The sequence below is a fragment of the Scatophagus argus genome, chromosome 15, assembly GCF_020382885.2.
Source record: "Scatophagus argus isolate fScaArg1 chromosome 15, fScaArg1.pri, whole genome shotgun sequence".
In the NCBI taxonomy this organism is placed as follows: Eukaryota; Metazoa; Chordata; class Actinopteri; family Scatophagidae; genus Scatophagus; species Scatophagus argus.
Window position 1 is genome coordinate 22,964,539 of NC_058507.1, and position 15,984 is coordinate 22,980,522.

At 40.8% G+C, this 15,984-nt stretch overlaps 1 protein-coding gene across 2 annotated transcripts in view; it reads left to right on the top strand.

Moving 5' to 3' along the window:
• Positions 1–255: 255 nt before the first annotated feature.
• The window catches only part of hhipl1 (HHIP-like 1), a 41,449-nt gene continuing 25,720 nt past the window's right edge, over positions 256–15,984 (top strand). Inside the window, exon 1 of one of the 2 annotated variants that reach the window (XM_046413953.1) lies at positions 256–646. In XM_046413953.1, the coding sequence (XP_046269909.1) occupies positions 353–646 (294 nt within the window). In that variant the 5' untranslated portion in view covers positions 256–352. The remainder of the gene's footprint in view (positions 647–15,984) is intronic. The other variant, XM_046413952.1, reaches the window with a different exon arrangement.

The following is a 15,984-nucleotide window of genomic DNA, read 5'->3' on the forward strand; positions in this document are numbered from 1 at the left end:
TGATGTTTACCGCAAAATTACTGTTGATGACGTATTTATCATCATTATTAGTCTATCACACAAATAGCAGCAAAGTGACTCTGCTCTTTAGCTAGTTAACATTCTCTGCCTTTGATTTCCTCCCACTTTTTTGTGCAGATGTAGGCTATCGGGAGATGGTTTTAGCCGTTCAGATCAACCGTAACTGCTCCTTACGCTGCAGCCTGACGACAGCCATCTCAGGCTGACAGATGGCATAGGGGTCACCACGTCAGAAAGTGTCATAAAGCCAATGACTGTACTCAGGGCAAAGTGCAGCCAGGAAGCCGCTTCTGCACAACTTTGTCTTCCATGATTTCGAACGCACGCCATAATGCAGCAGTATTATGGCAAATTCCCGATTCGGCTGTGCCTCTCCCCGATTGCCGTCTTGTTTTTTTTGGCATTTTGTATCACACCTGTAAAATTACACCCACAATGTCTGGATTTTAAGCCACCGTTTCGACCGATAAAGGAATTGGAGTTTTGCGTAATGTACAAGGAGTTTGGCTGCTGCGATTACCAGAAAGACCAGGAGCTGATGTCGAAGTACTACCATATTGTGGATAATTTGGATTATTATGGGTATGCCAATTGTGCTGGGTTCATCCTTGAACTGCTCTGCCAGGTAGGCGTGCGGAAAATTTGTCTCGCTCAGTCCAAGACGTCTTGTGTCTAGCCTGAACAAACAGCAAGACACATTCACGTCACTGAGCAACACAAAGCGATCTGTTAGAACATTTGTTCATTTTAATGATAGAATCTCGCAGCAAAATGAGAAATTACATCGGTCTCGTGCTTTCATCAAGTAAACTACAGAGCTGTGTTAAAGGTCATCCCTTCTTACAGCAGGACCTAATAGGCTATTTTGTGTGTATTTTGTGCTTCATCAGTTTGACTTTGCCCTCCCACAACTGGGGTTTTGCACTGCGGTTTTCGAGTGCCTCCTTATATGAGACACTATGGTAATAGCGAGTTCGAACCGATTTCACAATAAAAGCAGTGTCTGGGAAACTAGGCAAAGTTACATTCAGTCATTAAATGAATAAAAGAATATAATAACTGAATAGATTTATGAACAGGTAAATAAATCAAGATAATTGGAGCCTTCTTGCAGTAACATTCCCCATAGAATCCATATTTTATAGGTAGATTTTCCGCTGCATGTTATACTATTCATTTATTATTATTGTTGTTGTTATTATTATTATTATCATCACTGTTTTTTGAAAGCGTTATTGTTATCCACAGTTCCAATTTTTATGTTATTACTGGTGTTGCTATACATCTCTGTCTGTGTGCTACCCCTCCGTATCTCTATGTCTGTCTTTATCTATGGCCAGACACAGAACAAGGGTCTGGTATGAGGTTTCTCAGTTCTGAGCTTGTGGATCAGTGTTTGTGGAATGATTGTGTTGAAAGCTGATGTAAAATCCACAAAGAGCAGACGGACATAGGAGTCCTTATTTTCACCATACATCATATTAACACTTTACATGACATGTTCACTACTTTCTCTGATGCAGAGATTTTGAACAACCGCTTATTGAAAGCAATTTCTGGGTAATGAACATTGTTTACATTTCCACAGCCATTACCACAATCCACTACCTTTGAACTACTTATGCAGACTAAGGGAGAATTGCAAAGAATGATGAAGAATACATATTTTGGACCTATATAAAGCACTTCAGCGTGTTCTTTGACAAATAGAAAGAAATTACCCCAGCTCTGTAGGAAGCCCAGTTTTGACTACAAACCCTCAAGTTTCTTTTATCATCCCTGGGTTCACATGCTACAGTGGTGCAGTCACCAAAACAAACTGACTTCTGACCGTTGCTGCTTATTTTGGGGTAAACAAAACAAATCCTTACACATGATTTGGCTTGTAGAAGTTGATTATTATCAAAGGTCATACACCAAATTAAAGACCACGATCAGCTTATTGCAGGGAGCAAACATGTTATTTGGCCTTGGAGAATAAAAATCAAAAGCAAAAAACGTGGAATATAAGTGAGAATGTAGGAAGGATGGAATCAGAATCAGAATTCAGGAGACTACTAGACATGAGCTCAGTAACACAGAAGAATGCCATTTATTCATTTCATTTCAAAGAAACACATTTCATTAAAGATGTACACTTAATAGTCACATTAAGTCTGATTTCAGTTCTCTAACACCAATACTTTGGTGCCCACTTGGGTGCACTGTTCTGTTGCACTGTTTTGGATATGCGTTTCTTACAATTTAATGAATCATATCAGATTAAGGAGCCTATTTGAAGTCAGCCAGCTTGGTACTTCACTATCAATGTGCAGATTCACGACAGTCCCACGGCCAAATATGTCCAGGCGACCTGCTTTCACTCTCTTGCCATGTATCCATTCATTCATTCATTCATGTATCAGTCTATCTATCCAAAGCAGTTATAAAATATACCAACAATAAAGATTTAAAGTTTTAAGTTTAACCAGCTGCATAAATTACAGTAACATTACAATACTGAAATATAGTAATAAGGTGATGAATCCTCACATGGGTTAATGGCTATGAAAGCCTATCTTCATTGTTTTTTGGCTAAAAGCTCCTCAGAATGCATAGAGGAAATATTAACATTGATACACATTTGTAAAAATGTTGATATGACCTGTATTTTAGACCGAACAGTGAGAGAATATGTACCTATGATTTGTACAAATGCACAATGGTAACATATCATCGTGGTGACTGGGTTTCCAACCAGAAACAGCAGGAATAAAGGTGATTACAGAAAACAAAATTAATAAGGACATAGTCAAGTTATGCCATAGAAATTATGTACACATGGCAAGTAGACAAGTATGTATTGTAATTTACTGGTTGACAGGGTTGGACCTTATTACGTTTTATTAGACAAGACAAGACAGCTTTATTTGTATAGCCCATTTTTACAAGCAGTTTGTCTCAAAGGGCTTAACATAACATCAGCAACATCCTCTGCCCTTCGACCCTCACATCAACTAAGGAAAAACTCCCAGAAAAACCTTTAACAGGAAAAAAATGGAAGAAACCTCAGGGTGAGCAACAGAGGAGGGATCCCTCACCCAGGACGGGCAGACGTGCAATGGATGTTGTACAAGCAGGAAAACAGTTAACAACATGAGAGTGACATTACTAAAAAGACAAGTAAAACAAAATCTCAACTGTTTAGTTTCACTTTTGATACCACCTCAATATGATTTTAACATTTCACAAGACTGAAATTACAATAATGAAATTATAATGAACTGCTGTATCATTCATGTATTTTTATGTGCTGTTGAAAATCACTATCCTATCAATTCTATTTAGTTCAATTTCGGCCCGCAAGGGAGAACCACCCCGCCGATAGTTGGTGCACAGAAGACTGACAGGCAGATGTCAACAGTAGACATTGGGTTGGTCATAGAGCTACAATTCAACATGAAGATCTGTATGGAGAGATACCTGCAGAAAGATATATATATAGAGAGAGAGAGAAAGGGAGGGAGAGACACAAAACTACGAGGAGAACTTAGACACACAGTTAGTGACATAAAATAATGAATTGTATGTTAATCTGACGAGGGGAGAGGATAGAAGAGGAAAAGGAGGAGGGGGAACTGCTTGGTGGATCATGTTTGTGTCCCCCGGCAGCATAGGCCTATAGCAGCATAGCTATGATAGAGATTTAAAGATTAACAGTTAGACAGACCTATTCTACCTGTGGCTATATAGCATGAGGTGAGTGTAACTATGCCTACCAGCCCTACACACTTTATTTGGGGCTAACTATATGCTTTACTAAACAGAAAGGTTTTAAGTTTAGTCTTAAAAGTGGAGGTGGTGTCTGCCTGTCGAATCCAGATTGGCAACTGGTTCCACAGCAGGGGTGCCTGATAGCTAAAGGCTCGTCCTCCCGTTCTACTTTTATGAACTCTGGGAACTGCAAGTAAACCTGCACTCTGTGATCTGAGTGTTCTGTTGGGTATATATGGGACTATTAGATCCTGCAGGTATGATGGGGCTAGTCCATTTAGGGCCTTATTTGTAAGTCGGAGAATTTTAAAGTCTATTCTGAGTTTTACCGGAAGCCAGTGAAGAGAAGCTAAGATGGGGGAGGTATGATCCCTTTTACTGTTTCCTGTTAAAACTCTAGCTGCTGCATTCTGGATCAGCTGCAGGCTATTAATAGAGTAATTTGGACATCCTGACAATAGTGAGTTGCAGTAGTCCAGCCTAGAAGTAACGAAAGCATGGACAAGTTTTTCAGAATCACTCTGAGAGATGACGCTCCTGATCTTAGCAATATTACGCAGGTGAAAGAAGGCGGTCTTAGAGGTCTGTTTAATGTGATGGATAAATGACACGTTCTGATCGAAGATAACGCAGAGGTTCCTCGCAGTCGTACTGGGGGCCAAAGTAATGCCATTCAGAGAGACAATATTATCAGCTATTCTAGTTTGGGGCCTAGAACAATGATCTCAGTTTTGTCTGAGTTTAATAATAAAAAATTGGAGGTCATCCAGTCCTTTATGTCCTTAAGACATGCCTGGAGTCTGGCTAATGGCTCTGTTTCTTCAGGCTTTAAGGATAAGTACAGCTGAGTGTCATCAGCATAACAATGAAAGTTTATTCCATGTTTCTGAATATTATTTCCTAGAGGGAGCATGTATAAGGTGAACAGGATCGGCCCAAGCACTGAGCCTTGTGGAACACCGAGGCTAACCCTTATATATGAAGAGGAAACATCATTAACATGAACAAAGTGAAATCTATCTGTTAAATAAGATTTGAACCAGCGTAGCGCAGTCCCTGTGATCCTAGTCTCATGTTCTAGTCTGTGTAATAAAATGTTGCGATCTACTGTGTCGAAAGCAGCACTGAGATCCAGTAAAACGAGTATGGAGACAAGCCCGCGGTCCGATGCCATGAGGAGGTCATTTGTGACTTTAACCAGTGCTGTTTCTGTGCTGTGATGATTCAACCAGACTGAAACATTTCAAAGAGACTGTTCCTGTGTAGGTGATCAATTAACTAATTTTCAACCACTCTTTCAAGTATTTTAGATAAAAACGGGATGTTGGATATCAGCCTATAGTTTGCTAAGATGTCTGGGTCAAGTGAAGGTTTTTTAAGCAAAGGTCTAATGACAGTGGTTTTAAAGGCCCGTGGTACATAACCTGTTGTTAAAGACAAGTTGATATGATCTAAGAAGGAAACGCCAATCAAGGGAAAGACGTCCTTGAGGAGCTTAGTTGGGATGGGGTCTAAGAGACATGTAGTTGGGTTAGATCTGTTAATGCTGGAGGTCAGCTCGAGGAGGTCTATGGGCAGGAAGCTGTCCAGAGACGGAGTAGGATTAAAAGAGATTTCTAGAGATGGCACTATATCAGCTATTCTGGGGAGATCTTTATTGATTTTTTCTCTAATGTTATTGATTTTATTGGTGAAGAAACTCATGAAGTCTTCACTACTAAGAGCTACAGGAATACAAGGCTCAACAGAGCTGTGACTCTATCTCAGCCTGGCTACAATGTTAAAGAGAAAACGTGGGTTGTTCTTCTTTTGCTCTATTAATGTTGAATAATAGGCAGTTCTGGCTTCACGAAGGGCCTTTTTGTATGCCAATAGACTGTCTTTCCAGGCCCTCTGGGATTCAGCTGATTTGGAGGAGTACCACTTCCTCTCCATCCGTCTTGATGTTTGTTTCCGTGTTCGTATATTTGAATTATACCAAGGAGCTAGCCTCCTATGATTTGCAACCTTTTTTTTCAGTGGAGCAACCATATCTAAAACTGTGTGCAACGTGGCTGCAGTGTTATTAACAAAAGAATCAGTTTCTGCAGGAGTAACGTTTAAGTCAGTACGCTCTGTTGTACTGATACATGGTGCTGAGGGAAGCTGTGATGGGATGGCATCCCTAAAGCTGTCTACACTATCTTCAGAGAGGCATCTGGTATAGTAGACCTTTTTGTTGTGTGCTGTAAAGTCTGTTGGAGTTAGTTCAAAAACTACAAGTGAATGGTCTGAAAGGAGAGGGTTTTGAGGGACAACTAACAGATTCTTAGTTTCTAGGCCGTAGGTGAGAACTAGATCGAGAGTGTGATTGTGGCAGTGTGTTGGTTCATTCACTATCTGAAGGAAACCTATTGAATCTAGGAGTGAACAAAAGGCTGTCTTAAGACTGTCAGAGTCAACATCCATATGAATGTTAAAGTCACCCACTATAATGACTTTATCTATACTGAGCACTAAACTAGATAAGAAGTCAGAAAACTCAGACAGGAACTCTGAGTAAGCAGCGGTAGGTGGGCGATACACAACAACTAATAAAACTGGCTTTTCTTTTTGGTGAGACAGGCTGAGAGTGAGACTCTCAAATGAACTATAGATAGATTTAGGTTTGGGGTTAATCTGAAGACTGGAGTGGTAGATTGCTGCCACTCCTCCTCCTCGACCTGTGCCTCGAGGAACATGATAGCTAATATAACCAGATGGAGTTGATTTCATTTAAACTAACATATTCTTCATCCCGTAACCAAGTCTCAGTGAGGCAGAATATATCGGACTGATGATCAATAATTAGATCACTGACTAGGAGGGATTTAGAGTGGAGGGATCGTATATTTAATAATCCACATCTGATTGACCTATTTTTTGGCTCTAAATAATTGCTAGTTTGTATTTTAGTGAGGTTATTATTAACAATTCTTAAGTTTTGTGCTGGTTGGACTATGGGAGTACGAGGCACTGACACTATTTCTATTAGATTGTTAAACTTAGTATTACTGTGTGCATTTATGGAAGAAGCCATGTTAGCACTAAGCTAAGCTGAACGACAGCCAGAACGGGGATTGGGAAAGGAAAGAATCTAGATGATCGTGCGGTTAATAAACTTTTCCTAATAAACTTTTCCTAAAGTGCTTGTGTACTTATTTATAAGAACCAACCACAATAAAAGCTAACACAAAATATGTCGATTGACGTACACCAGGGGTGTCAAACTCAGTTGCACAGGGGGCCAAAACTCAAAGCACACCTTAGATCGCGGGCCGATCTAAAGTTAACACTTTGAACACATTTTTAAACATACAGAATAAAAACAGACAGGAATATCATTCCAAAATAAATAAAATAACTTAAACTTAAACAAAACTTATGTTTGTAATAAGCTGAAAAGACTTGCAAGACATTATTGCTTGAGTAAATGGCATGATCTCACAGAGGACTTATTATGGCTCAATTAAAGTAGTTGGAATATAGTTTTATATATTGCTAGTGAACAACAATATTTATTATCACCATCAGGCATAGTTTCATTAACTTTCTTTGTAAAGCGCAGGCCTGGCGTTTGTCACCATATGAGCAAGTAGCAGATCAGGAGATTTTGTGCCTGACATATCAATGACATGTTAAGGATAAACAGAAATAAGCAGAGGAAGATTAGCAGCCATTCATTTTATTTTCAGAAAAACACCACCAACATCAGTCTGAAAATGCTGTGAACACACCAACATGTGTCGGGTGATTGTACTGAAAGTGATGTTTGGTCGTCTCACGGCTGCTACCCAGGCCATTCGGTGTCTCCTTGTTAGCTCACAGATCCGAGGTCCTTGGGTTTGCGCGCACGTAGGAAATGAGAAAAAAAACTCACTCAGAGCAGCATCATGCAAGCAGCAGGCATAAACACACTTTTCAGTTGCCTGAAAAGCCCACAATGCACTGCGGTTTTCCCACTCCGATACATCACTCTTTCGAGCCCGGGGCGGCACAGATGAGCGTGTCGTGACCGTTTTCCGACAGGAGGGAGCAGTGCGCTAATTGCGCAAGTAGAGACGTTGTTGTTGTGCTGAAAGTAATCGTAAAAGAGCAACCTAGGTCAACAAAATCAACAGTCTCGCTTGTATAAGGCAACAGAGCTCGACTTGATTGGCGCGGGAATGTTCCCAGGTAGCCAATAGTAAGGTAAGGCGGCAGTTGCGCTGCATTATGGGACCTGTAGTTTGTGTGTTATCAGCGCTTCATATTGGCGGGCCATTGGTCACAATAATAATAGATCTATATGAAATGAGCTCGCGGGCCGGATATAATTATACGCCGGGCCGGATGTGGCCCGCGGGCCTTGAGTTTGACACATATGACGTACACCGATGCCACCGAACACCAAACGCTAGCAAGTGAATGAGTAGTGCAAGAACAGGAAGTGACGTAATACGCAATACGTTACCCAACGCAGGTCAACAGAGGAGCAACGATGTAGCACTACATAGCTTTTCAATAAAAAAAGAAAGAAATAAAGTAATAATGTAAAACTCTCTCATTGAGCACCAAATGACAGTGTGTACTTTTTTGCTTCAGACAGGTGAGCTGTCACACATGGTCACAGTATAAAGTACAGCGTAATAAGTTATTATATTTTCATTTTGCCATTGTATGAAAACTTGGACCATTACATTTGTTTTGTGTATCTTGTGATTTCATTCATTAATATTAATTAATAATTAACTAACTCATGACTTACTCTTTTAGTGCTCACACAAGTGACACATCATACTCGTAGTCAGTATGATATATCAGGTCATTTTTTCAGTTTTCTGGAAGAAAAACCATAATGAGTTGTTTTCATATTCAAAGTGTACAGGTGCACAGGCAGGAGCAGATTTGGTTATTGACTCTTTTAATCTTGTATAGCTTGTGTCTGGTCCCACACAAGAACGGGGGCACACTCTTGATCTCGTTTTAACCCATGGTTTTGCCGTTTCTAGCGTAGAGGTTTGTGATGCTGTGCTCTCGGACCACATGCCAGTTGTATTTGACATTTGATTTGAGCTTGAGATATTTGAGCTCTCCTCTGTCACATCACTCGCGTTTTATTAACTCTTCCACTGCTGCTCAGTTCTCCACAGTGCTCAACTCAGCGTTCAGCCCAACTGAATCCATGAGTTCAAAGTCAGACATTGAGACATTGTCCACCTATTTTAACTCAACTTGTAAAACTGTATTAGATGCTGTGGTACCACTAAAAACAAGGCCTTCCAAACCAAGACCAGACCCTTGGATAAATGATGCCACACTTGCTGCCAGACGTGAGTGCAGGAGAGCTGAGCGAAAGTGGAAGAAGGACAAGTTACAGTGCCTCAAGGCTCTATACTCGGTCCTCTTCTGTTCTCCCTGTACCTGCCTCCACTTGGAACAAATTTTCGAAAGCATGGTGTTGCCTTCCATTCTTATGCTGATGACAATCAAATTTACCTGCCACTGAGACAGGAAAATGGGTTCTCTGCAAACCAACTCTTCGATTGCATTGCAGGATTGAAGGCACATGGATGTCAAAAAATTTTCTACTTTTAAATGATAAAAAGACTGAGGTCATGATTTTTGGCCCTAGTGATGCCTCCAGAGCCTGCGTAGATCTTGGTCCATCAACACAATACGTAAGACACACAGCTACAAACCTCAGAGTAAAACTGGACAGTGACCTGAAATTTGACACTCAGATTAAATCTGTGATCAAGTCCAGTTTTTACCAGTTGAGACAGCTATCCAAGATCAAGCCATTTCTCTCTGGATATCATCTTGAGATTTTAATCCATGCCTTTATCACGACTCGCTTAGATTACTGCAATGCACTTTATGTTGGGTTAGACATCACTGTCCCACCTGCAGCTGGTGAAAAATGCTGCTGCTCGGCCAAACAATGAGAGCACATCATTCCGATTTTAGCTTCCATTCACTGGCTCCCTGTCCATTTTCGGATTGATTTTAAAATTCTTTTATTTGTTTTTAAATGTATTCATGGCCTCGCCCCACAATATCTGTCTGTCCTGCTTCAGACCTACACTGCCTCACGTGCTCTCAGGTCGGCAGACCAGTCATTACTGATTGTCCCTAAGACAAAGAGGAAAATGAGAGGTGACCAAGCTTTTTCAGATGCTGCCACAAAGCTCTGGAATGAGCTGCCTTTGAAGATTAGGCAGACAGACTCACTTCCAGTTTTTAAATCCTCTCTTAAAGTGCATTTCTTCTCTTTGGCTTTTAACTCAGTGTGAGACGTTGGCTTTTTGTTTTTTACAGTTTTTTTATTGTTTTATTGTTTTTATTGTTTTTATCTTCTATCTCTTTTATTGGCTTTTAATTTGTTTTTATTTCTGTCATGTTTTTTAACTGTTTTTGTGTGTGTGTGTGTGTGTGTACAGCACTTTGGCCAACAATGTTGTTTTTAAAGTGCTTTATAAATAAAGCTGAATTGAATTGAATTGAATTGAAAGCACAATTAACAATAATGGTTAAATACATGCTATAAACAACAGTAACAGAGGACAAGGTGCCCCCATAACAACAACACAGTTAACAGGAAATAACTAATGCCCTCTAAGACTGCCAGACATAAGCCTCTTACTGTGTTGCTCTGATCAGTTGCCATTGGAATGGCATTTACACAGGGAAAACCAAACAACCAATCCACACATGCATGGCACAGCAAAGGAGATTCAGCTCATCTGGACAAGACTCCACTATATATTTTCATCTCAGTGATAAGGAACATGCCTTTGAGGACTCAAATGCTCACCTTTTGGACAAAGAATGATGCATGGATGGCTTGAGAGAGCTGTGAAAGAGGCCATCTATGTCCAGAGCACATCTATCTTTGAACAGAAGTGGTGGCTTATGACACCAACCAATAGTGCAGCTTTGAGATCCCTCCCCAGACGGTTTAACTCCAATTTGCACCATCCCTCATGTAACCCTAATGTCTCGCATGATGGAGTGGGTGAATGAGTCACACATTGGCTCATGTGACCATAACGACTCACATGAGGGCAGTGTCAATGGCCCTCAACACCATCCCCAAAGTGACAACCCCACTAGAGGTTAAATAGGTGGACCTCCTCTTCAATCTTAGAACTGAAGAAGCCTTTCGGCTGAGAGACTCGATTCAATTCAATTTTATTTATATAGCACCTTTTACAATCAAAATTGTCTCTAGGTGCTTTACAGAAACCCAGAGCCTGAACCCCCGAGGAAGGAGACAGCGGCAAGGAAAAACTCTCTTTTAACAGAAAGAAACCTTGATACCTGCTGATAGTCGTCTGAGTGAAGGGGGGGTAGAAGACGTAGACAGGACAGAGAGGATGAGAGAAAGAGAGAGAAACATACATGCAATAAACATCATACATTACAAAGAACAAACATGACAGGTTGTTGTAATTGGAATTCTGAAAGACTATGTATTGTATGTATATGTTTTTTAGCTGATAAGTCGTTCAAGTTAGTGATAATAACACTACATAGAAGAACAACATAGGTTGACAGTAGACATCGTGTTTGTCATAGGGCCGGATCCAGTTCAATATTTAGATCTGGATGAAGAGATACCTGCAGAAAGATGCAGAGAGAAAGGGAGGGAGAGGATTCAAGGATTCAAGGAGCTTTATTGTCAGTTCACACATGCAGAAACATGAGGTGGAACGAAATTAGTTTCCCTGGTCCCGGTATAAGCCCAATAACCTACAACATATGTAACTATAAATATAAAACAACACTATATAAATATAAAACAACCAAAATAAAAAAAATATAAATCTCACATCTCTCTCATCTCACAGAGATGACAACAATATTTACAGCGGTACTGCGGTATTGTGCAAATGTAAGGGTAGTGCAAATGAAAAGAGTAGTGCAAGTTCTGTGCAAGAACTTGCACTCAAGATGGCACTGTCCCAGATGGCAGCCTGCAGCCGTAGCTCTCGTTGTGTTTTTTAATCTTTATATAGTTGTTGGTTTATTCCTGCTCGTTTGTTTTTGTGATTATCCACAACCAGTCATAAAAGTTGTGACAACGGTTGGATTTTGTTTTATTACTTTTCTCCGTGTTTTTCTGTTACTTTTACTACTCTTTGTAACAGAGAACGTTGCCAATAGCGGTGGGGGCATTTTTTACATGCACAAACAGCTGATTGTGCTGTGTAAGCCCGTGCTGCTGCCCGGAGACAGACCTGTGGTCTCGCAGGAGTTACGGAAGAGATGCTGGGGTTGCAGTCCCGGGGTCAAACGGAGGGAGAGGAGGAGAAGACATAAACCAGCGGTCCCAGTGATCATAATGGGAAATGTGAGGTCTTTGGGGAATAAGACGGACAAACTGGCAGCGCTAGTGAAAACCCAGAGGGAATACCGTGAGTGTAGTATATTTTGCTTCAGCGAAACATGGCTGCACTCACACATCTCGGACAACAGCGTTGAGCTCCCAGGTTACGGTTTGATACGGGGTGACAGAGACTGTTTCAAGAGTCGAAAGAAGAAGGGTGGCAGACTTGCACTTTCTGTGAGTGAGAGGTGGTGCAATCCCGGACATGTTAACGTGAAGGAACGGATCTGTACCCCGGAAATGGAACTGCTAGCAATGGGAATGCGCCCGTATTATTTACCGAGAGAGTTCACGTCCACCATTTTTATTGCTGTTTGCATCCCCCCATCAGCTGATGCAGCGGTGGCCTGTGAAGTTGTCAGCTCCACCATGGCCAAACTACAGACTGAACACCCGGATGCATTCATGGTTGTTACAGGAGATTTTAATCATGCTTTACTGGACAAAACTCTCAATAACTTTCACCAGTATGTCAGCTGCCCCACCAGAGACAATAAGACGCTGGATCTGCTATGCCAGGGCTATTCAACTTCAATAGCAAGTGGGCGAAATATGAAAATCACTGGAGGTTCGTGGGCCACACAGAATATTTGAACAACTAATGGCTAAAAAATTACTCTTGATGATAACAGATATTGGTATGAATGAATGACACATATGCATTTTCTTTAACTTTAATACTTTCACATTTTTATGAGCTTTTTAACCATGGTCCATGTTTATATTTTGCTACATTCACACGAAACGGACAAAACAAAGCCAACAGACCAAAAATAAATGGACTGTTCACAACATAACCTGACATACAGGCATGTGAGAAAATTAGGACACCCCATTAAATAATCAGCTCTTTATTTAGAAATGGTTCACATACCAATATCCAGTCATGTTTATATGTATTTTTCAAAAAGAAAGTGATTTGATTGCAATTTAACAACAAAAATGAACATTGTTTGACAAATCCAAAAAAATAAAAAAAATAAAATATGTATTTTAATGGAGGAAAAAGTTAGGACACCCTACCCCCTAATAGCTAGTGTTGCCCCCTTTGGCTGATATAACTTCAACGAGACGCTTTTTGTAGCCTTTTACCAGTCTCTGACATCGATCAGGAGAAAGTTTGGCCCACTCCTCAATGCAGAATTCTTTTAGCTGTGAGATGTTTGAGGGGTGTCTTGCATGTACAGCCCGTTTCAAGTCACCCCACAGCATTTCGATGGGATTAAGATCAGGGCTTTGACTTGGCCATTCCAGGACTCATCACTTCTTTTTTAGCCAGTCCTTGGTGGATTTGCTGGTATGCTTTGGGTCATTGTCTTGTTGCAGTATCCAGTTACGCTTCAGCTTTAATTTTTTGACAGATGGTTTCACATTTTCTTCAAGCACCCTCTGATACACAGTAGAATTCATGGTAGATTCTATGATGGTGAGCTGGCCAGGTCCTGCTGCAGCAAAGCAACCCCAAACCATGACACTGCCCCCTCCATGCTTTACAGTTGGTATGAGGTTCTTTTCTTGGAAGGCTGTATTTGGTTTACGCCAAACATGTCTTCTGTTCTGGTGTCCAAATAATTCAATTTTAGACTCATCTGTCCAAAGAACCTTATTCCAGAAGTCGTGGTCTTTGTCTATGTTCTCTCTGGCAAACTACAGTCTGGCCTTGATGTTTTTTTTAGAGAGCAAAGGTTTCTTCCTTGCACACCTCCCATGCAAGTCACACTTGTGCAGTCTCTTTCTGATCGTAGAGTCATGCACTTTCACATCGACAGTTGCCAGAACCTGCTGTAATTCCCTTGATGACACTTTAGGATTTTTCAGGACCTCTTTGAGCATCTTGCGTTCTGCTCTGGGGGTAAACTTGCCCGGACGGCCAGATCTTGGCATGGTGGCAGTTGTTTTAAATGTCCTCCACTTGTAAATAATTTTGCGAATGGTGGAATGGCTGATGTTAAATTCTTTTGAAATCTTTTTAAATCCTTTACCAGACTCGTAAGCGGCCACAATCTTCTTTCTGAGGGCATCAGGAAGCTCTTTAGACCTCACCATGGCGCTCACCTCAACATCTCAACTGTCAGGGCCACACCAAACTAAATCTGAGGTTTAAATAGGGCAAGGCTCCATTCAAATGCTGGGTAACGATGTACTAATCATGTGCACCTGACGTGATGCACCTGTTTGGGATTTTCAACATTTTAAGAGGGATAATATAGGGGGTGTTCTAATTTATTCCTCACCAGAAATTGCATTATTTTTTAATTAAATTTTACAGAAAGTTTTAAAAAGGCTTTTCTTATTTTTTTATTGTTTAGTTATATTACTTGGATCCCTGAGTTTAATTAAAATTGACATTAACTACCCATATGTCCAAATATATTTTAAAATACACAGGATTTCATAAGATGTCCTAATTTTTTCACATGCCTGTAAACAATTCCAAACACAGCAGGTCCATGCCCACAGCCAAATGTATTAGAGCTGAACAGTAAAACAAACAAAATAAGTAACATAAAATATTACTGTTGTCACAGAGACAGCATCACATTCCTCATGTGATGTAAAAGTAGCATACATCACACTGCTGTCATTTTGCTATTTCAACATAGTTTGGCTCATAGGTTGTAAGGGCAATCCTAAGACACTCATGCAACTTCTCATTGGTCATGGAGCAATGTGCCTTAGTTTTGATGGCATTCATGTGAGAAAAGCAAGACTCACATGTATAAGTGGACCCAAACATTGTCAGTATTAGCAAGGCCACTTTCCTTGTTGTGGGGTACTGATATTGGTTAACATGGTTAGACCAAAAGTTCTCTGCACCCTCAGACTACAAGTGCTGTTTTAAAGCAAAGGAGGATTGCATATCAACCACTTCGATCTGAAAGATGCTCTCATCAATAGAAGACATTACCTCTTTTGCTTTTGCACAGAAGTCTGCTTTGGGTTTGATAGAAAAGGGGTCACGAGCAAAGTGCAATACTTCAATGGGAATGCTGAACCCCTGGAATCTGTCCATAAAGTTCTCAGTCAGTTTTGTCATGAAATCTGTCATGACGGGTGTTATCCGTGTCTCGAGTGCTGTGTTCATGAATACATGCAGTCGTGGAAAGTGCAGCAATCCTGTTGCAGTTAGGTCTGTTGTGAAAATTGTTAGCTTTGTCTTGAAAGCACAAAGCTTCTCAACCAAATTAGCAATAGACTTTTCTCGTCCTTGCAGTTTAAGATTCAGAGCGTTCAAGTGTCTAAAAATGTCACACAGAAAGCACACTTCTGCCATGAACTGTTCATCCAGCGTGCGCTCCAGGAGGTTTGTTGCCCTTTTGTGTTTACACACAAAGGAAAGCCACAATCTCCTGTTGGAGCTCACAGAAACGGTCCAGAACATTTCCCTTGCTTAGACACCTAACATCGTTATGAACAAGCAAGTCCGTGTGTTCCGCAAACATATCGGCAAGCATCATACGTGTTGTAGGCTGGAGGTTGAGCAGATGAAATTTACAATGTTCATGACAGTGACCATGGTGTTTTTCATGTCACCGCTCAGCTTTGCACACAAAACAGACTGATGAATGATGCAGTGTAAAAACTGCATATGTGGGGCTACAGTTGATAGCCTCGCCACCAGGCCTTGTAATCTACCGATCATGGCTGGAGCACCATCGGTAACCAAAAGGCAAACTTTCTGTAAATCCAGCTCACGCTCGTTAAAAAATGCGACGATATTTTGAAACATCACCTCACCTGTGGTGTGTCCCTCCAACGGAATAAGCCCCAAAAGTTCTTCTCTAAAGCGTACTCTGTCGTGAAATCTGACATAGATGCAT